This window comes from Propithecus coquereli, unplaced genomic scaffold, assembly GCF_000956105.1.
Source record: "Propithecus coquereli isolate 6110/MARCELLA unplaced genomic scaffold, Pcoq_1.0 Scaffold155, whole genome shotgun sequence".
NCBI classification, from domain to species: Eukaryota; Metazoa; Chordata; class Mammalia; order Primates; family Indriidae; genus Propithecus; species Propithecus coquereli.
In genome coordinates, this window is record NW_012139969.1 from 156,746 (window position 1) to 177,649 (window position 20,904).

The 20,904-nt window shown below is 61.7% G+C and overlaps 1 protein-coding gene across 1 annotated transcript in view; it reads left to right on the plus strand.

Moving 5' to 3' along the window:
• Positions 1–576: 576 nt before the first annotated feature.
• The window catches only part of CSPG4 (chondroitin sulfate proteoglycan 4), a 36,779-nt gene continuing 16,451 nt past the window's right edge, over positions 577–20,904 (plus strand). Inside the window, exons 1-2 of the mRNA XM_012640573.1 lie at positions 577–664; positions 19,315–19,478. Coding sequence (XP_012496027.1) covers positions 577–664; positions 19,315–19,478 — 252 coding nt within the window. The remainder of the gene's footprint in view (positions 665–19,314; positions 19,479–20,904) is intronic.

Below are 20,904 nucleotides of genomic sequence, written 5' to 3' on the forward strand. Positions count from 1 at the left end.
ACTCTCCACCTGGAGCCTTGTAAGAGGCCTGCGGCAGAGCCCCGCAGAACTTCAGCTGGTACCTCCCGGCCAGAAGGGAGTCTGAGGAGGCCTCCGAGGCAAAGCAGACCACGAGCAGCCCGGGGGCGGGTAGAACCTGTCCTTGCTCCTAAGGCTGGAGTGGAGGCGTCTCCCCAGCGGCTGCAAGGGCAGAAGGGAGAGAAGTGAGGGGCTGGCCCAGCTCACACCTCCTTCCAGGGGGTGTCTCCGGGGGTCCTGGGGTCAGAACTTAGGGAGTCTGGGCCCCTCTGCAACTTTGTCCCAAATCTCCAGGGTGGGGCCTGGGTCTGACCCAGCTATAAGCGTCCTCTCACCCCTTCTCCGGGAGAAGCAGCCCAGCACGGGCCCTTTAAGAAAGTTGAGGGTGGGGGCAGCGGGGGGAGCCAGAGCCTGAAACTCGAGCGGCCGCCTGCCCCGCCCCCGGAGTTAAGCGGCGGAGCCCAGCCCGCCCGGCAGAGCCTCTGCAGCTCCGCTCTGGTGTCCACACTCAGCTGGGCACCGCGCATCGCCCGCCAGTCCCGCAGCCCAGCCTGCATGATGCCGTCCGGCCCGCGGCCCCCACCTCCGGCCGCCGCCCTGGCCCTGGTTTTGACCATGGCTGTGTTGGCCAGACTCGCATCCACAGGTGAGTGAAGGGCCTGAGTCCCCACGCAGCCCGACGGAGCTATGATGGGTTCCTCGGGCAGGGAAAAGGGACAGGAGGGGCCAGAAGTGGCTTCCAGGTCTGGAGTCAAGGGAGCTGCGCTTCTCCCACCGCAGGCTGGGGTCGCCAGGTGTCCACCTGGGGCGGACGCAGGACCCCGAGCAATCTCAGGTTGCGGGAGCTCTAGCTGTCCGAGGCTGTCCAGGGGCCCCGGGGTGGAATTGCCTAGGGTGTGGCTTTGCCTGTTGGGATTGTCTGAGACTCCCAGTGGGGCCCCCCAATGTTGCCAGGCAAACTTGGGGTGACCATGTTGGTGCCCAGAGGGCACCCAGTGACAGAGTGGGTACCGCCTCAGATGCCCTGGGCAGGAATGGACAGTGCTGCGAGGCTGGACCTGAGGAGGGAGCCACCTCGCCCCATCCTGGGGGGCCCACACACCCCAGCCTCTACCCCTTCCAGCCTCGCCCCAGCTCCACCCCTGCTCCCTCCCCTGCTCCCGTGCTGCTGTCTGCCGCCTGCCCTCCAATGCACTCCCTCCCTCTCCCCACTCCTGTTGGTGACAGAGGGGACCCCCCACCAAACACCCACTCTCCAGCAAGAGGCAGGGCTGGCGCCCTTTCGGTACCCTGTGCCCAGGGGGAGCTTATCCCTCAGATAGCCCTGAGCAACCCCCTGCCACGCCTCCCTGTCCCCAACACTGGTGCCTGACCCCAGCAGAGACTGAATGGAAGTTTGCTTTCTGAGAGGCGCTAGGACGCACCCCCTCTCTGTCACAATGCCAGAAATCCCAACATTACAGCATTCTTCCTTTAGCGAAGGCCTGGTCTAGTTATGCCATAAGAACTGTGGCCTCAGGGCCCATCAGTCATTGCTACCCATGTATGAATCAGTGCCTCAGCCTACATCTTTCGGGACCATTCCCAAGAGCAACTTTGAGCAGAAGGGCCTGAGTCTCCCTTCCAACGGCCCAGACCACACCCTTCTCCCCTTCGGATGGGGAAGCCCCTCTACCAGAGGGCATCACGAGGTGCCCAGAGGGGAATGAGTCAGGGCGGACCCCCGGCAGTGAGTCAGGGCTGGACCCCCAGGCTGGATTCCCTGTCTGTAGGGACCTGATCTCATAAGGTCTCAGGGTCTGGGTGACAATGGCTAGGCCACCAGAGAGTTGGGAAGGGAATGTCCAAGGTGACTGGGGATGTTCCCTTCCCTTCTGGGGTTCATCCATCCTCCAGCCGAGGAGAGATTCCAGCACCCCTACCTCCTTGGGCTTCAGCTGAGAGCCATGCCCAAATACCTTCCTCGCACCGGCAGCGTGCAGGCGTTGTGCCAGGCGTGGGGGCGCACGGCAGGGGACAGGCTGAACTTAGGCTCATTCAGGACGCAGAATAGCAGATGAAAACTCAAGCAGCAATTCCTAGTTGTTTGCAAAGATGTAGCTGAAAAGTATGCGGTGGGACAGAGGGTGGTCCTTGCACCAAGCCTTGGAGGCTGGCAAAGGAGTCAGTACTTCAGGCAGGGGCTTGGCCTCAGCAGAGGTGCTGAGGGGGTGTCAGCAGAGGGGTGTTGAGACAGGAAGGCCAGAGGCCAGGCTGGAAGGCATGTTTTGAGCACAGGCCAGGGAGAGCCATTGGGCTTGGGCACAGAAACCTTAAATGGCAAAATGAAGCCCATAGCCTGTGCCCTGTTGGCAATGGGGAGCCAAAAAAGGTTTTAGGGCAGGTAGGTGGCATGGTGTCCGTGGGGTTTTATAAGGTTAAACCAACCCCTGCCTTTGGGAAGGATTTGGAAATGGGAGGGGACTGGAGAGCTCCTGTTCGACAACCCATCTCTAGCACCACTCCTGGCCGGCGCCTGTCCTGGGCTCTGCAAGAGGGGCAGCCCCTGCCTGAGGAAGCCATCGCTCCCACTGCCGTCCCACCGCGGAAGGCACCCCAGCTGCACGGGGACTCAGGTTCTCCTCTCAACATGCCAGAGCATCCAGGTCATGGGGCCTGGACTGAAGTCAAGTACCCTAGGAGACCACCTGCGCCAACCTTCCGATTGTACAGAGAGGGAAACTGAGGCCCCAGGGAGGAGGAAAGGTACTCTGCATCCCACAGAGAGCCCCGGCTGCCAGGAAGAGCCCCCAGCCTGCTCGGGGGGCTAGGCTTAGGCTCCTGTGACAGTGTGGCCGACAAATGTGGTTTCCAGCTCCTTCCGAGCCCTGTGGGGGGCCCCAGCAGAGGGACGAGCAATGGGGGTATTGGATTTGAGCTGGTGCTTCAAGGGCTGGCAGAGAAGAACGCGATGGCACTCCAGTGAGAGGAGCAGCCTTGGGCAGAGAGCACCTCTTCCCTGGCCTGGGGGAGCTGACTCTGAAAGGCAGGATGTAAGGGGTTCAGGTGGGACGCAGGCGGGAGTACCTGGCAGGGAAGGCTTGTGTGTGTTACCCGGATGGGGGCTCTGAACCGATGAGGGTGTCTTAGAGAGCACCGCTGCAGGGGCACCAGGTGCAAAAAGTTGAACCAGGGTAGATCCTGCCGCCCCAAGGATGGTTTGGGGCACCGACGGTGCTAGGGACAGCCCCTGAGCCTTGTGTGTGTACATGTGCTTCCCCAGGCCTCTGGGGCAGGGCATGGGCCAGGGCCCTTGGGCCAGCCCACCCAGGCTCAGAAAAGCTATTCCAGAACCAAGTATAACTGAGCCTCCCTCCCAACATCCGCCTGCCCAGGCAGGACAAGAAGAGCCTTTTAGTGCTGCCTGCCTGGGGGGCCTGGGGGGTGGGCCGCACCAGGTGGGCCCCGCCTGATGCCAGCAGGAGGGAGGCAGGCGGAGGGGAGTGTGCAGCTCGCAGAGGAAGTGTATATATGCTCGTCTGGGAACTGGGCGTGCTGCCCAGGAGGGGTGGGCAGGGGAGGGGAGTTGGAAATAGCCCTGACGTACACATTCGCTGGCAGCCCACAGATGTGGGTGCACACACGTGCACACGGGTGCACTCAGACCTGGATCTCCAAGCCCCTGCCTCACAGGCCTGGGCTGCGTGGCGCCTTGCGGGGAAGGGGTGAGCACGAGGCGGGGGCTGGGATGCTGAGCTGTGGCTCCTTTTCCAGCCCAGGAGCGAATGAATGAGGGGTCTGGGGTTGGGGGCTGGAGCCTGCTCCCTCCTGGTCCCTCTGCTCCTTCACCCCCTCTCCCCGACTCCTGGCCGCACCCAGCTCCCTCTTGCCTCCAACGTGCCCTCCGCCACGGCATGTGTCCAGTTCTGTAGAGCCTTCTAGAGTTAAGACTCTTCTTCCAAGTGCAGGCCTGGGGCAGGTTTCAAACTTTCTGCACTACTATTGTTACTGAATTTGTATGAACAATTTTGTACTTGGATCCTCTCTGGGGTGGGGGTTCATAGCTCCCTCCGCTTCTCAGAAAGTCCCGTAACTCCAAACAGGGGAAAGGATGGAGCCGTCTTTTCGCTGAGCTCTTACCTCCAGAGACATCCCTGGTGGGCGCTAACCACGTTGTCCTGCAGCCTCATAAGATCACTGCAAGTCAGGAAACATTCCCATTTTACAGATGAGGAAACTGAGGTGCAGAGAAAAGCAGAGACTCCCCCAAGTCACTCTGTGGGCACACAGGCCATGGTGTCCTCACTCACCCCAGCAACAGCAGCTCAAGCCACAGCTCAAGCCAAGTGTACAGCCACCCACAAGTGGGCTCAGGACCCTAGTGCAGGGAGACAGCTCCCTGAAGACTCCGGGTCTTTGTTCCTGTCTCCCTGCACCCCTCCAGCAAGTGCCTCCCCACCGCTCCAAACTCGCCCCCCTTTCTCACACATAAGCAAATCCCCTTCAAAAAAGCACCTCCACCTCCCCACAGCTCAGGTGGCCGATGAAGCCACATTTGTCTCCAACGTAGGGTGAGAGCTCTAGGGGCTCCCGTCAGGGTGGCTTGGTGGCATGGGTGGGACCAGCCAAGGGCAGTGCCTGTCCTACTGAGCATTCCTTCCTCTTGCTCAGCTCCTACCCACGCCCGGGCCAGCCCCCGGCCTGCAGAGGAGCCAGCCTTGCCAGCTCCGGCGTGTGTGAGCCAGGCCCAGCCGTTGCTCATGCTTAAACATTTCAGCGTGTGGGTCTCCCGTGGCCAGACGGCTGCGGCGCGTCAGTGAGGCTGCCTCCCTTCCGGGCCCTCACAGCAGAAACCGGCCGCCCCAGCCCAGGGCTCAGTGTCCCACAGTGAGTCCTTAGCAGATTGGGGCCTGGGCCTCCCTACCCTTTGTCCCTATACCCTGGTTGGACCAGCAGCTCCCTGGGGGCACACATCACATCCGCCTTGCTCAGGGGTCTGCACTGTGTTGCTGAGCACAGGGCTGGGCCCCCAGAGGGGCATGGAGACCACCATGCCAACCAGGGAGTTTCAGACTGTGCCTTAGGCGCTCCGGGGCTTTACAATGAGCCAACCTGGAGGCGAATATGAGCCGCCTGCCCCACCCAATTCACACACAGCAGCTCCTTTTTTTTTTTTTTTTTTTTTTTGAGACAGAGTCTCACCCCGTTTCCCAGGCTAGAGTACTATGGCGTCAGCCTAGCTCACAGCAACCTCCAACTCCTGGGCTCAGGTGATCCTCCTGCCTCAGCCTCCCGAGTAGCTGGGACTACAGGAGTATACCATCAGTCCCGGCTAATTTTTTCTATTTTTAGTTGTCCAGCTAATATTTTATTTTTTTTTTATTTTTAGTAGAGATAGCGTCTTGCTCTTGCTCAGACTGGTCTCGAACTCCTGAGCTCAAGCGATCCTCCTGCCCCAGCCTCCCAGAGTGCTAGGATTACAGGTGTGAGCCACCGCGTCCACCTTGAACATAAGTTTATGGATTGGGTTTGTGTAAGATGTGGTTTCGATAAAGGGTTCTGTGGCTTTAAAAAAAAAATTTGAAAACTTTCTGGGTTTCAGAGAATTCCACTGAAGGCAGAGACCAAGGGCCCCTGGAAGATGTCCTTCCCCAGGAAAAAGCACTCCATCCCAGCTTCCTGTGCAGCCAGGCCTGGGGCTCTGTGGTCTCTCCTACCCCAGCATGCCCCTCCTGCCACCTGCCTGCAGGCCCAAAGACACCATTACAGGCTGGGCATCCCTTATCCAAAATGCAGGGACCAACAGTGTTTCAGATTTTGGATTTTGTTGGATTTTGGAACATTTGCATATACATAATGAGATATCTTAGGGATGGGACCCAAGTCTAACGCAAACTCATTTATGTTTCATATACACCTTATACATATAGCCTGAAGGTAATCTTATACAATATTTTTAACTTGTGCACGAGACGAAGTGCATGCTAAATACTTATGTGTGAAATTTTCCACCTGTGGCATCACACTGGCACTCACAAAGTTCTGGATTTTAGAGCATTTCCGATTCCACACTTTCAGATTAGAGATGCTCAGTCTGTGCCATGCTGTGCCCTTCCCTCCCCCCGACAGATCAGCCCCACGTTCAAGACCCTGCGCCCACAGACTGGCCGATGAACTGGAATCCGTAATCCCTGTCATCCTTCCACTTTGCTCAAGCCGTTCCCTGCACCTGGCCGTCCCTCCTTCCCCAACCCTTCAAGGTTCAGCCACATCATCACCGCCCCTGGGAGCCTTTTCTAAGCACAGATTGCCCTGCAACCCAGGGCACTCTGCCCTTCTCTTGGGGCCTGTCCCCCATCCCTGTGGGGATACAGGCGTTTCTCAGCCTCACCTGGCCTCCACCTCCTGGGCCACGGCCTTCATCGGTCTGACACCTTCGGTCTGACACCTAGGAGGTGCATATGTGTACACACACACGCCCACACAGTGTCGTTCAGCGGCGCTGGCAAGGAAAGCGTCCACAGCAGCCCTAGAGGAAGCCCCCAACTTAGGACACGCAGTCCCTCACTCCACCACCAGGGCGGGGCCTCTGGCCTGGGCCAGTCGACTCTCTGGGGAGACAGAAGGGGCCGGGGAGAAGAGACCAACTTCCGTTCCCACCTAAGAGCAACCCCTTCCCCCACCCACGTCTCGGGAGGGGCCAGCTATAAATATCAATGGGCCCAGGACTCTATTCCCACGACACAGCCCCTCCCGGTCCCTTCCCTGTGCACAGGCTGGGCCCAGGCCCTGCTCTCCTGCAGCTGGAGGCTGGCCAGGCAGGCCTTGGGCCCAGCTACACACAAACACACACTTCCCACTCTGCTCAGGGAAGGAACAAATCACCCTTTTTGGACGTCTCCAAGCAGCTAAGAGTGAGCTCCTCCCCCGCCCCTCAGTCCTGACTGTGGCCCACCGCTGTCTTCGCGAGTCCTGCGCTTCCCGGGAACCTGTCCATGGAGGCAGGAGGCCGGACGCACAGTGGTTGAAAACAGGGCGTTAGTTTATGGTTGAATTCCAGCCCTACACTCCATGCGTGACCTCGGCAAGTGACTTGGCCTTTCTGAGCCTCGGTTTTCTCCTCTCTAAAATGGGGAGAATAATTCCTCCCTCTTCCATGTGTTGAGGATTAAGCCAGATGCTTTGCTTGGAATAAATGCTCAGGAAGCGTCTGCTCCTGCGGCTGCTGTTGCGCTAGTATCACCGTCTTCTTCCTGGGGCGGGCAGGGCCGGCAGCGCAGGAGCTTCTGCTTAGGGATCTTTAAGAAAGGCTCCATGGCAAGGGCTTGGAGGAGGTGGCCCTGTGAGAGGGTCTGTGTGGGACCAAGTGACATGGAAAAAGTGAGGTGGGCTCCCAAGGGAGGTGTCGGCCGGCAGCCGCCTGCCCACTCCAGAGGGGCTGGGGTTCTGCATCTACCTGGTCCGAGCCCACACAGCTCTCCCAGTGTGAGGAGGAGCAGGGACAGCCCCTCCCGGGCCCTCTCCAGGGTCTGTCTGCCCTGGGGGGGGCTCGTTCACTGCAGTGTAGAAGGAACTCGGTCAACATTTTGACAAATGACCAAATGAAACTAACCCATGCCCGGAGCAGGGGGTGGGAGAAGAGAATGAGCTGATACCAGGACCTTTACTGGGGGCCCTGGAGGCCTGTCTGCCCCTGCTCTCTGCCAACCCCTCAAGGGCCAGGGCCCAGCGAGGTGACGTGGTTCACCTGCCAGAGTTGCCGTGGGTCTGCTGTCGCCACGCACGATAAGCAGTGGTGGCTGCGTCATGAGGAACAGAAATCCAGACTGAGGAAGGTGAGGGACCGTGTCTGCTCTGGGCTGCGTGGACCCGTCAGAGGTGTTGCTGGTGCCTGAGGTCCGTGTGCTGTGAGATCAGAGTTGGGGGAGGTGAGGGGACGTGAGTCCCGGGAGATGGCTACAGAGTGGGGCAGGCAGCTGGGGGCAGTGACAGCTGGATAGGGGGCTGACCAGAGCCTAAGCCCCAGGTCGAGATCCCACTGTGCCCACCCTCTGCCTTCACCCCCACAGAGGTAACCTCTGCACAGACCCTGGGGCAGGGCCCGGCCCACCGCCTGGACGTGTGCTAATGGAATCCAGCGCCGGTTCCCAGTTGAAGTTCTGTCTTTGGCCATCTGGGGCCCATGTGCTTCTGGCCACCCATCTGGAGCTCAGCTGAGCCCCTCCACGGGTGGGTACCCCCGGCGGGGGCCTGTCCCTCCAACTGCTGACATGACAGCCCTGGGGCAGGGGAGACACCGTAGAGACCTGAGCCAGCTGTGTGATGACACTTTAGCCCCTGGTATACCTGGCCCTGCTGTGTGGCCTTGGGAAGACCCCTCTGCCTTTCTGGACCTTTGGGTGGGGTCTTCAGTCTCCTAGGTCAGCTCTAAAATTCTGAGCTCAAGCCGCATGGAAACAGAACAGGGGGCTGTGCTTCTGTCCAGGAAAAGCCAGCTGCTTATCCTGGGCCCTACAGCAGGGCAGTGGGGCCTGGACTGGGGTGGCCCAGCCTGCCACAGCTCCCCGGCATTGCAAAACCACTTTCCTAAGTTGGCACAGAGCCTAGGGGCTCTCCCAGGATGAGAGTAGTGGCTCCTTTCCACCCCCAGTTCCTAACTTCCACCCCCGGCCCCAGCCCCACCCAGCCAAAAATAAACCCAGACCACCCCATCTTGTACCAGCCAGACCCACCCAGCCCCTCCAGAGCCAATTGACTCACTGCTCGGAGCTGCTCCTTTTTTTAACTGTCTGAGTCACCGCTTGTGGCTATGGCTCCATGACACATGTCCCAGGCTACAGTCACCCCACAGCCCCCAACAAGCACAACCAAGGGAGGGGTCTGCATAGAGGCTGGCAGCAGGCGTGAGCTCAGGCCACAACCCCATCTCCTAACCCCTCCAGGCCTGGGGAACTCGCCCTCTGGCAAGCCAGGGACCAGACCTGTCCTCAGGGTCCTGGCCCTGCCCTGCCCCCTCTACCCAAGACAGTCCTCCAGGGATCTTGGTGACAAGTCCATCTGCATGGGCTCTGCGCCGCAGTGTTTCATGGCCTCCAACAGGCCTGGGCCTCCGCTCTGAGATTGCCAGGAACAGAGGGTCTCCAGGCCCTGGGCCCTGGGAGGTGAGGGTGGGCAAGGCCTGTCCTTCTGAGGTGAAGGCTACAGAAACACCTAAATCCTGCCCCCTGGCCTGGCTCCAACTCAGACACTGACCACTATGCCTAGGGTGCCGTGGAGACCTTCTGTGGGACAGAAACACCCCCTTCGATCGTCCCCTGCTGCTTCTGTCTCCCTCTGCTCCCTCGCCTGGGCTGGAGAGCTCCCCCCCATCCTGTCTCTCTGTCTCTGCCTGCCCGTGTCTCTCTCTCTCTCTCTCTCTCTCTCTCTCTCTCTCTCTCTCTCTCTCCCCCCCGATCCTTATCCCTCTGTCTCTGCCTCTCCCGTCCCTGTCTCTGTCTGTCTGCCCGTCTCTCTGGTCCCACTATTTTCTCTTTTCCCTTGTCCTTTACCCAGTCCCGGTGACAGTCTGAAGAGCTCCCTCCACAGCCAGCACCCCGCCCCGGGACCTCTGCCTTCCCAGTAGACATAACAGACCCTCACCTCCGCCCATTCCCACGAGGGACTCTGGGCCCCAGGGACCAATCCTAAGGAATTTTCCATCCCCCTCACCCAGGTCCCCCTCCCCTGCCCCAAAGCGCAGGCTACATCCTGTCCCAGGGACTGTCAGGATCCCACAGGCACTTCCTTGGGGGCTGAGGAAGGGGGGCAGGGGGCCTGGGAAGGGCCCCACCCCCAGCCCCAGCTTGAGCAGGAGCTGTGCAGCCTCAGCCCCACCGTCTCCGTCCGTGGCTATGGCCTCCAGCTATAAATAGGGGCTCTGGTTCTATTTTCTTTAAAAACAAGCAGCAGACTGTGTCACCGCAGGCCCAGAAAAGCAGTCCCTGGCTGGGGCAGTTCCCCCCCACCCCCCCAGCACTGTGTCCAGCCCCCGGTCTCTGAGCACTGGGGCCCTGGAGGGTAGGGAGGCCTGGAGAGGAGCCGGGAGGTAAGACAAGGTGGGGAGGCCTAGGCCGGTGGGACAGTGTGGCCGCCCCTCCTGCCCTGGTGGCCCTGTCCTCCTTCTTCCTTCCCCAAGCAAGGTTAGTGGCATCTCCAAGGCTCGCAGTGTCATTGGAGAGAGAGGTGACAGCAGCACAACGCCCTGGGCCACCGTCGAGTGTCTTTGCACCCCGTGCAGAGAAGGTGCTTCCGGCTGTGGAGCAGGTGGGGAGGACTTTCTTCCTGAAGGAGCACGAGGGCATTTCACAGGCAGAAAGGAGAGGAGAGCTCACGGGAGAAGTCCCCTGAGCAAAGGCAGCGAGCGGGGTCCTGCTAGGTAGGTGTGCATGGGGACAGCCCGGGGTCCGGCGAGGCTGGAGCGTGGAGTGTCGAGGGAGGGGAGCAGGAGAGCCTGGCAGGCGGGGCAAGGGCACCCAGGCCTTCAGGGCCGCCCTGAAGGGGCTTGGGGCCTGAACCTGGGGCAATAGGGAGCCAGTGAAGGCTTCCAGGCAAGGGAGGGTGATGGAGCTTAGGCTAACTGGGGCTGCCATTAGCGAGGGGAAGCAGGAGATCCATTAAGCCAGGAAAGGGATGGCGGCGACCTGCCCTGCGGACAGCACAGAGGAGCAAGAGGGGGAGGTGAAGCTGAAGGAGAATTTAGGGGCAGGGTGCACGGAACATGGGGTTAGCTGGCGTGGCTACGGGGAGGCCGGAGGAAGCTAGTCCAGACGACGCTCAGCTTTCTGCCCAGCAACGGGTGGGTGGTGCAGCCTTCGCTGGGCCAGCGAGCAGGTGGAGGGAGAGACGGCACTAAGTCCAGCTTGCAGTGGCTAGGGAGGGCTCGAGGGCTCCTGTGGGTGTCCCGGTGTGGCTGCCTGGGGCGCTGGCAGTGGGCCAGAGCCCTGGAGAGCTGGTGCTAGTGACAGAGAAGTGGGTGCATCGGCAGAGGCTGTGCCTGGGTCCATGGCAGGAGGAGCTAGAGGGAGCGTGGCCGTGGTGGGCACAACTGCGGAGGGGCCACGCGCCGAGGGCATCCAGGCAGCCGGCAGGGGGTGCTGGGCAGGAGCCTAGTCCGGGAGGAGTCAGGCCTGCCCCGGAGGTGAGGTCTCAGTCTGGAGACCTCTGGGGGGCCTGGTTAGCCCAGAGGGCCACTGGCAAGCCACTGAGGTTTCCTGAACGACCCTCCTGGCCGCTCGCTCCTGCTGGCACACTGCCAGTGCCAGGAGCTTGCTACTTTGCCCTTCTGCAGTGAGACAGCTCCACCCAACAGAAAATCCCTCATGTGGGGCCAAATGCCACCGCCATTTGATCTTTTGTCCCTTTAGAGGCTCACGTTTCCTTCATCAGCACACGTCCATGGGCCTCCTGGGGGAACAGATGCTCCGAGCAGGGGGTACAAGCCCTGGGTCCTGTCCTCAAGAGCTTCCCGTCTGGCAAGGCCCGTGGCCGGTTAGGCCAGAGGTAGCTCTACTGTCCCCACTGAAGTCACCACACCACTCGCCAGCCACCTCCTGTGGGGCGGGGCTGGCCGGAGAGAGAGGGAGTGTGTGCACACACGTGCACAAATGTGCTGGGGTGGGGGTCCCTGACCCAGGCACCTGCCCTGGACATGAGACTTCTGTCTGTGGGGTCCTCCCACCCCCACCCCATGTTTCAGGTGGGGGACTGAGGAAGAGGCCTGCAGCCTGTCGTGCACGAGCTGAGCCACCAGACTTCAGACCGACAGTCACCATTTCCACTGTCTCCCATCCCAGCTCACACACTCACTATCTCCAAGCCCAGCCCGTCAGGCCGGGGGAAGCCCTGGGGCACCTCCCCGACCACCCCATCAGTTTCTGCTGCCAGAGCCGAGGGAGGCTCGGAGATGAGCCTGGGCTTCTGGGCGCTGGCTTCTGCCCAGGGGAGGGCCAGGCCCGTCAGCCCCCGGTGGGCAGCTTCCCGCCTGGGCAGAGCCTGGACCCCTTGCCTGTCCACCCCCTTCCCTGACCTCCAAGCCCCCAGTGGGCAGGGCTGGCACTTATCACTGGCTTCTGGCACGTGCCATCCCCAGCAAGCCCCTGAAGAAGCCCCTCCCTGCTCCAGCCAGCCCCAGCGCCAGAGAGGCTGGGCTGCCAAACCACCCATGGAAAGCAGATGCTTTTCCCTCCCTCTCTCGCTCCCTCCCACCTCTGCTGACCCTGACAGAAGGAGCCCCAGGGGACAAGAAGGGAAAGAGTGTGTCTTCCTCAGGCAGGGGGCCAGCTCTCACACCCTCCTCCCAAGGCAGGGGCGGACTCACTCCCACTTCCGACCCACAGCCGCAACCAAGCCACGCTGTGTGTGCACGCATGGGGCCCTCGCCCCTCACTGACACCCACAGGGGCTTAAGTCCCAGCCCCGCTACTGCTCCCCACAGCCCTAGCACAGGGGACTGCCCTCTCTGAGCCTCAGTTTCCTCACCTATACGACGGGAGATACCTCCCAGGGACGCTGCCAGCGCTGGGGGCGCTGGGAAGGCCCACCACCTGGTGAGGGTCCCTCGCGCTCTCTCTTCTCTGCCGCAAGCCCGACCCCAGCCTGGGCCCACTGAGGTGGGGGTCCCACATCCCCCTGGGCCAGGAAAGCCAGGGGAAAGGAGGGTGTGCAGAGGGCCGGGAAGTCCGCCCCTCCCTGTACAAGGAAAATTATAAGGCAGGAAAAAGCCTCTTGGAACGGCTCCTGCGGCAGCAGCCGCGCCCTCCTCGCCTGGGCCTGGGGAGCAGCAGGGCTCCCACAAAGCCTCCACTGAGGCCCCTGCTTCCTGCCCCAGCCCTGCAGCCTGGGCGGACTGTGGGCTGCTGCTTCCATCGAAACCCCACTTTCCCCTCCCACTTCCTCTGTGGCCCACGTGGCCCAACCCTGGGGCCACGTGGCTGGGTGCCCAGGGCACCAGCCCTGCCCCATCAGTGTCTGTGGAACAAGCTCAGCATCTCCACCCCACCTGTCCCCTGCTTCCTCTCCGAGGGTACTTGTCTTCTGGGGGGTCCCTAAATTACAAATGTTCCCCAATATATGGCCTCAGTAAGGGTGGTGACTCAGGTGCTTGGTTAGAGGACTAGTGGCTGAGGCCAGTGCCCAGGGTCACCGCACAGCCAATGGCTAAGGAAACTCTTCCTGCCCTGGCCTCCTTGGCCTTCCAAGAGACCAGAAAGGCACCAAACAGGTCACATACCCTGAGTGTGAGTCTCTTGGCTCAAGAGTTCTTGGGGCAAGAAGGGACGGGGCCACCCTGACCCCAGCAGAGGTCTCGGCGAGGTTAGACGTGGAAGCAGTCTGCCCCTGGGCACCATGGTGCCCGCCGTGCCAGCACTCCTCTGGGATAATAAGATCTTGTCTCCTGGCTGGGCACGGTGGCTCACGCCTGTAATCCTAGCACTCTAGGAGGCCGAGGCGGGAGGATTGCTTGAGCTCAGGAGTTTGAGACCAGCGTGAGCAAGAGCGAGACCCCGTCTCTACTAAAAATAGAAAGAAATTAGCCAAACAACTAAAAATAGAAAAAATTAGCTGGGCACGGTGGCACGTGCCTGTAGTCCCAGCTATCCAGGAGGCTGAGGCAGGAGGATCGCTTGAGCCCAGGAGTTCGAGGTTGCTGTGAGCTAGGCTGACGCCATGGCACTCTAGCCCTGGCAACAGAGTGAGATTCTGTCTCAAAAAAAAAAAAAAGATCTTGTCTCCTGAGAGGGACGGCTGCTATTATAAGTTCCCTGTGATTGTGAACTAACCTACTATTCACATGGCAGCAGCTTTCCGGACAGGAGAGAAGCAGGCAGCCGGCGGGCGCTGGGATGGCCTGGGCTATGGGATCCCAGTCTGGAACGCAGGGGTCAAGGTAGCTGGAGAGCAGGGAGCACTGCGGGGCCTGCAGGTGTGGGAGTGTCTCCCAGGCAGCCCACCCTGGACTGGGCGATGAGCCATCTGGCCTGGGCTCTGGGGACCCAGTGTCACTGCTGGGCAGATATACTGTCCCCTTGGTCTCCCCAAGGAGACCCTGAAGTGTCCTGTGTAACCTTCTCCCTTGTTACCTTCAGGGTAACAGGGTTGGGAGAAGCTGGGAACTCAGCTTTAGACGGCTGGGCCTGGGGTGTCTGTGGGACGCACTGGCGGAGGGGCCAGTACCTGTGCAGCACAGCAGACAGCCTGTCCCCGGCCAGGAGCGGGAAGGCAGATGTTGGGAGGGGCCCGTGGCCACAGCTCAGCACCCAGAGCCCGCAGCTGGGCTGGCCGGGGGCCTGACGCACCGCATCCTTACCTGCCCTGCGCTCGCCTCCCCAGGCCCGCGTGCACGCAGCACTAGCCCACACACGCGCTCCCCACGCGCCGCCGCGCTGGCTGTGCAGGGTTTGCGGGCGTGCCGTGGGGCTGAGCTCTCCTGTTGGTGCGTCACTTTGCTCCCCAGCTCTGAATGACAGGGGCGGTGTGCGGAGCCCCAGCCGCACAGGCCCTGGGGGCCGTAGTCTGTTTCCAAGTCGGAGGGAACCGTCCAGCCCACACCCAGCCTCATCAGAGGGTCCCTGGCTTGGGGACAGAATGCTGGTGGTAAAAAGGCGGGACTCCCTTAGAAGTGCAAGGGGAGGGATCTAGCCCGAGGTCTAGAGGGCCGGGGGACCCCACGGAGGGTCCGGCTGCTAGGGCAGGGCACTGGTCTCATCCCTGCGCTCACACGGGCTGGCATTCACCCCCGGGTGGGCCCCCCTACCCCCGTGAGGGGAGACAGAGAGCCCTTCATCCCTGCCCGGCCTTCCCAGAGCACTTCACCCCCCAGCCCCCCAGACTCCCTGGTGGGGACTCTCCAGGCCTCAGTCCTGCCTGCCCAGACCTGGAACCAGGACGTGCCACCGCTGCTGCCAGACCCGAAGGGGCTGTGGCGGAGAAGTCCAGCCTGTCCTCAGAGCAGGCCACCCTCCCCCCCAGCAGGCCGGCTGGGTGTCCCCTCCTCAGTCCTGTCCACAGCCGCGGGCTCGCTGCTAGCATTCCACCTTCTGTGTCTCTCTTGCTTTCCTCCTCCACCTCCTCCCTGGGCCTTGGTCTGAATTCCCGAGCCCAGGCTTTGTGGAAGAGAACGTCCCTGTTTAGCACCTGTCTTGGGCTCATCTTCCCAGGTTGGCTGTCCTCTCCATCCCTGTTGGTGCACTATCGTATTTGTGATTGAATGAATGAACGAGCGAGCGAGTGAATACAGACAGGTCCAGGTCTCTGGCTCCCACCCTCAGCTGCAGGCCCAGCCCCCCCACCGGCTGTGCTGCTTGGCGGCTCCGGGCTCCCAAACTCTCCCAAACTCTCTCCCTTATAAAGTCAGGCGGCAGCAGACACCCAGGAATGCCGCTGCCCGTGACGCACACTGGCTGCGGGGCCAGCCTGGCTGCCCCGGGCGACCGGGAATGTAGCAGTGAGCCTGGGCACACAAGGATCCATTGCCGGGAGTGGGGTGCAGTGGGGGGTCCCTGGGGGTGGGGCCCAGGCAGGCGGGGCACTGGGAACCACAGGCTCTCTTTCTGCTTCCCTCTGTCAAATTGCCTCTCCCCTGAGCCTCAGTTTGTCTGTCTGGAGGTGGAGGCCGACCACCCCACCGCAGGCTTGGGCTGCAGAGAGCTCTGACTGTGGGACTCGGCACCCAAGCAGCGTGGGGCCTGGGGCAGCCCAGGCAGGAGGCCCCAGCCTGGCTCTCCAAACTGCCCTTGGGCAGAGGGTGGTGCTCCCAGTGACAGCCTGGATGAGACGGAGGGAGGGGAGCCAAAGACAGAGCCAGGAGAGACCAGGGAAAAGCAGAGGCAGGGACGGGCAGCAGGGAGGGCTGGCAGGGAGACAGAGACGGGGAGAGACGGGACAGATAGGGACGGGGGTTCCTCGGACTCAGAAGGACCCCAGCAGCTCCCTGGGATTGAAAGAGGCTTCTATGCTTGAGACCTCGCCCTGGCCAGGCCTGGGAGGGTGAGGAGCCCGAGGGGCAGAGTTCCTCCCCACACAGTGACCCCTTGTCCCAGGAACCTGCTAAGCAGCAGAGCGTTGGGCACCATGATGGAAGCCAGCCTCACGCATGGGCCCAGGGCAGGGCCGGGTGCCCACTCACGCTTGTCCTAGGAGTGCCCCGGGGAGCCGGGAGATGCCAGCGCAATCCGTGCCCTTCCAGAGGGGCTTGCTGGGGGCCTTGACCTGTGCTTCCTGTGCTCCTCTGAGAAGGGGACTGGCAGGCAAGGACACACAGGCTCCTCTGTGCCCCAGCCTAGGTCTCAGGAAGAAGGACGGGCCGCCCCACCCTAGGGCCCAGACAGCCTTGCCCGGTCCATGGGGAGGAAGGGCGGGAAGCCAGGAGGACTCCACCTTCGGCAAACTTCTCAGGGGGCGCCGGGCAGGGGGCAGGAGCCCTGCAGGAACACACGGCCCCTTTCATGGAGCCGGGCCCAGCCAGGCAACAGCGGGCAGGCACCGAGGGGCAGAGCAGGCCTGGGCACAATCACTGCTCTGTCCCGGCAGCTCCTGGCCCACACACACAAACACACGGCCTTACGCAAACCCAAAGCACGGCCCCGGCAGCCACCCACACGCTTGCACACAGACCCACAGATACTCATCTGCAGGCCCCTGGATGCTCAGCTATGCGCCGTCATCCAGCCTGTGATAGTGCCTCCTGCTCCTCCCCGCCCGCCACCCCAATCAGGCCACTGAGCCGGGGTGACCGCACTCCTCTTCCCTTCACTTCTCTGCCTTCGAGTTATCCAGAGCCTCTAGGGGGTGAGGGGGCAGAAATCCTCCTCTGCCCCGCCCGAGGGGGACTGTGTATCCTGCAAGTCTCTCACCTGGCCTTGCAGCCCGAGACTGCCTCTTCCCTTCCCTCTCTCTCCTTTATACCAGCCTCACCTCCTCCAGGAAGTCCTCTAGAATTGACTCCTAGCTCATTACTTCTTTATCCTGCACCCCTTCTCCAACTGCCTCCACCACCCCACCTCTAGGACAGGGATTCTGGGTTCTTGCAAATGCAGCCCATCAGAGACAGTAAGAGGGGAGAAAAAGGAGACCAGGAGGCTGGGGGGTGGCGCTGTCAGAGTTTCCAAAGCCCTGGCCAGCAAAGCTTCAGAGCCCTGTGTCGGGGTGAGGGGGCTGCCTGGCCCTCGCACCGCGGCAGCACAAGGCAGCCTGTGTGAGCCCGTCCCCGCTCGGCCCCACAGGAAACAGCAGGGCCCAGCCCCTCAATGGGCCCATTCAGACCCCAGCTCTCTGGAAAGTACCTCTGCTTCCTGCCACCCTCCCACTCGGGCGAAACAGGCTGCTTACTCTCTCCTGCGGGGAGCAGGCTGCAGGCAGGTGGTTCAGTGGTTAGGGCCAGCCGTCCACTCCAGTTCCTGCCGGCCCAGAGCTCCGACTCTGCTCAGGCCCCGGGGGTCACGTGCACCTTTAGCGCAGGGGTGGGGGCCACCTCCACAGGGGCAGGGCGATGTGGGCGCTGGGCAGGTAGGCGGGGACCGTGATCTGCAGTGTTTGCCTCTTTCCCTGGTGTAAACAGCCTCACTGTGGGCAATGTCATCTGGCTCACAAAATTCCGGAAAACTCAACAGTCAGCTCCTGCCGGCTGCTGTGAGCCACTCCAGCCCACCACGGCGGCGGCTCCATCCCACAGGGGCCACGTGCCCCTGCCCTCTGTGCCATGGCCGCACTCAGTCTAGCGTGCTGTGTTTTGCTCTTAAGAATCAATGTCTTTCGACATATAAACTTGGGGGGGATAAATAAATTAATAACAAGAACTAACAAAGCATCAACATCCTTGCAGATGAGGCGCCCTGTGAGTTCCCGCCACCTGCCAGCTCCCTGGTCTATCCCTCACTGGCACCGAGGTGCGCTTGGCCTGTGGGCTGTACCTGCTGGGGGGCGGGGGTGGCTGGCAGTGCTGGAAGAGGAGATAACTGAAGTGATAGCAACTCAGCCCAAGGGCAAGAGCATTATCTTTCCGTGACATCCCTCCCAGCGACTGGCTGCCCTCGGGGCACGCAAGGCTCAGGCGCCCCGGTTCACGCTGCTGCCGCAGGGGATGTCAGCCGGCTCCGGCTGGCCGGGGACCAGCACACGTGTGACTGGCACCAGACCATCCCTATCAATGCCATCAGCCTTTGCTTGCTCACGGGACTTAAGGGAAGCACAACGGGGATGAATCACCTTTTTAACCCGTTTTTGTCTGTCCCCCAGCCCTGGACATCTGTAGGCAAAGTCGAAGTTATATTTGTCTCTAATCACCGCAAAAGGAATGGACCAGAAATTGTGGCCGCGGGTTGGAGGTTGAGGTTTGGGGGAACTGCCTGGAGGAAGTATTAATAGCAACTTAAAAGGAGGAGGTTCCCCAGTGTGGGACAGAGGGGCCCTGCACAGTGACCATAGTGACCCTGGGCAAACCCAGCCAACCCTCACCCCTTCCCGGGCCCTGTGTCCAGCCTCAGCATGAGGCTGGGCCCTGGAGGTGGGAACTCAGCTGCTCTCATCCCTGGCTCCTTGGCCGTGTTGGAAACAATGGGCTGGATCTGAGTGCTCACCCGGGACTCTAACAGCCCTGCAGCAGGAAGCAATAGTGGGGTAATGGAGGAAGTCTGGGCCCATTTTGGGTCTGACACCGCACATGCTCTCCATCTGGCCTTTGCTCTTTGGCAGACTCAGGCCAACAGGATGCCACCCCCGCCCCAAAGCAGCTGGAAGAACAGCCTGAGAGAGAATCGGGGATGGGTGGGCTGCCTGTCTGACACCGCCAGGCCCCAGCCACGGCCCCAGCCAGGCCTCGGAGGTCGGGCAAGGCATGGCAGGCGTGCGCAGGAGCCCGAGCATGGGGGCATTTAGGGTTCCTTTTCTAGCTCTGAGTGAACTTAGGAGGCGGAATTTGAGCAGGGAGCAGTCTGGGGGTCGCAGCCCCCAGGAAGGTGATCAGGACAGTGACGGTTTCCCTTTGGACCAGGCAGGGGCCAGACCCAGGGTGGAGAGTCCCTGGGGGCTCAGGGAAGGAGAGCCAGAGCTGGCAGAGGCTGCTGGCCCCAGGGTCCTCCAAGGAGCAGACCTGAGTTGCTGGGAATGCCTGGGTCTGGCCTCCTTCAAAGTCAAGGTCTGGAGCACAGGGGCAGCTGTGGGGCCAGGACCGAGCAGCTGCCAGGCAGCATCGCACAGAGCCGCCAGGGCGTGCGCCCCCCCTGCGGCGCCTCACCGCCTCCAGGCCGGAGTCGGAGCCTTGACCACGCTCCGTCTCTCACACAGCCTCCTTCTTCGGAGAGAGCCACCTGGAGGTGCCGGTGGCCACGGCTCTGACCGACGTGGACCTGCAGCTGCAGTTCTCCACGTCCCAGCCCGAGGCCCTGCTTCTCCTGGCAGCAGGCCCGGCGGACCACCTCCTGCTGCAACTCTACTCCGGACGCCTGCAGGTCGGCGACATCCCCTAGGATTGGGGCGAGATGCCTTCTCTAGCTTTGTGTAACCCCAGCTGGCCGTGTGAGCTTGTGCAAATCATTTTACCTTGGGGTCTCAAGTTCTCCACTGTGGGATGGGCAGTAGCACCCCAGAAAGTGTGAAGCCCTCATGAACGGGCTCCGCCCTCCAGCTCTTTCCAACCTCGTTTCTTACCACGACCCCTAGCAGGCCTTTGTGCTCCGACCACCCAAACTGCTTTCCGTTCCCGGCTGTCTTGTGGTCACTTGCTGCTGGGCTTTGCTAACTGCGCTCCCTCTGCCCGGCATGCGCCTCAGCCCTTGCCTGCTCCTGCCCAACTCCAGCCCCTCCTCCAGAAAGCGTCCCCCTTGCTTGCCTGAGCTAGGCCCCCCTCTCCGGGCTCCGGCGAGCCCCGCGCCTCCTCTGGCCTTGCACCGCTCCCCTGGCACCGGCCGCCTGTCCGCGGCGGTCACAGCACCAGTACTGCCACGGCGGTGCTTTTCCACTCCGTCCTTCCAGAAGGCGCGAGCTTTACTGGCGAGGAGTCTTCCCGTTCTGAGTCTCCCCTAACCACGAAGAGTTTAAGCTCCCAGGGTCTTAGTCCAAATCTGAGGCATCTACTCCCACACGCCTGTGGGGAGAGGACTATGGCTCGATCGGTCTGCCGCCACCATAGCTTCTCGCTGCCACGGAGCGTCGCTGCCGCACACCGGCCTGGCGCGGCCGCCGCTCTGCTCCGCCGGCACGTACCCCGAGGTCCGCCCCACGCCTGAACCCCCAGGTCATGGTTCCTAGTGCTCTGCCCCCGCAGGGCCCATGCTCTGCCACCACCCGATCTGCCACGTGGTGCGGCAGCCCCACACCAACGCCAGGTCCGGGGTCGGTGTCACGGAGACAGGATACGTCCTTTGTGTCTCCGCAGGATCTCCCTCCAGCCCAGGTCAGGGCGCTTTTCCTCACCAAGCCTTCAGAACCCAGAGCGTCTGGTGGGCCCAGCCCTGAGCGCTGAGCCTGGCTGCCTCCAGCGGCCCCGCGACACTCTGCCCTGCCTGGGGGCTCCTCAGAGGATGCCCTGGTGTCCATCGCTCTAGGCGCGAAATCTCTTGGACTCAAGGGTGATTTTTCTGTCACCTCTTCCCCAAGGAAACAGGGAAGAATAAAAACGTACAGGTTGGATTTCCCGGGGAGCATCTTGCTACGTGTCAGCTCCTGGTGGGCAGGGACCACATGTGACTCACAGGGGTGTCCCCAGAGCCCATCCAGGCCTGGCCTGGGCTTCACTTTGGCGAGTGTTTAGGGGAAGAATAAAGAGATGGCAGGAAGGCAAGAGGGGTGGCACCAGAAGCCCTTACCCAGGGTCCCCTGCTCTGGGACTCCAAGCGTGGGCACCCACTGTGCTTTCGGGGGGAAGTGAGGTCTTCA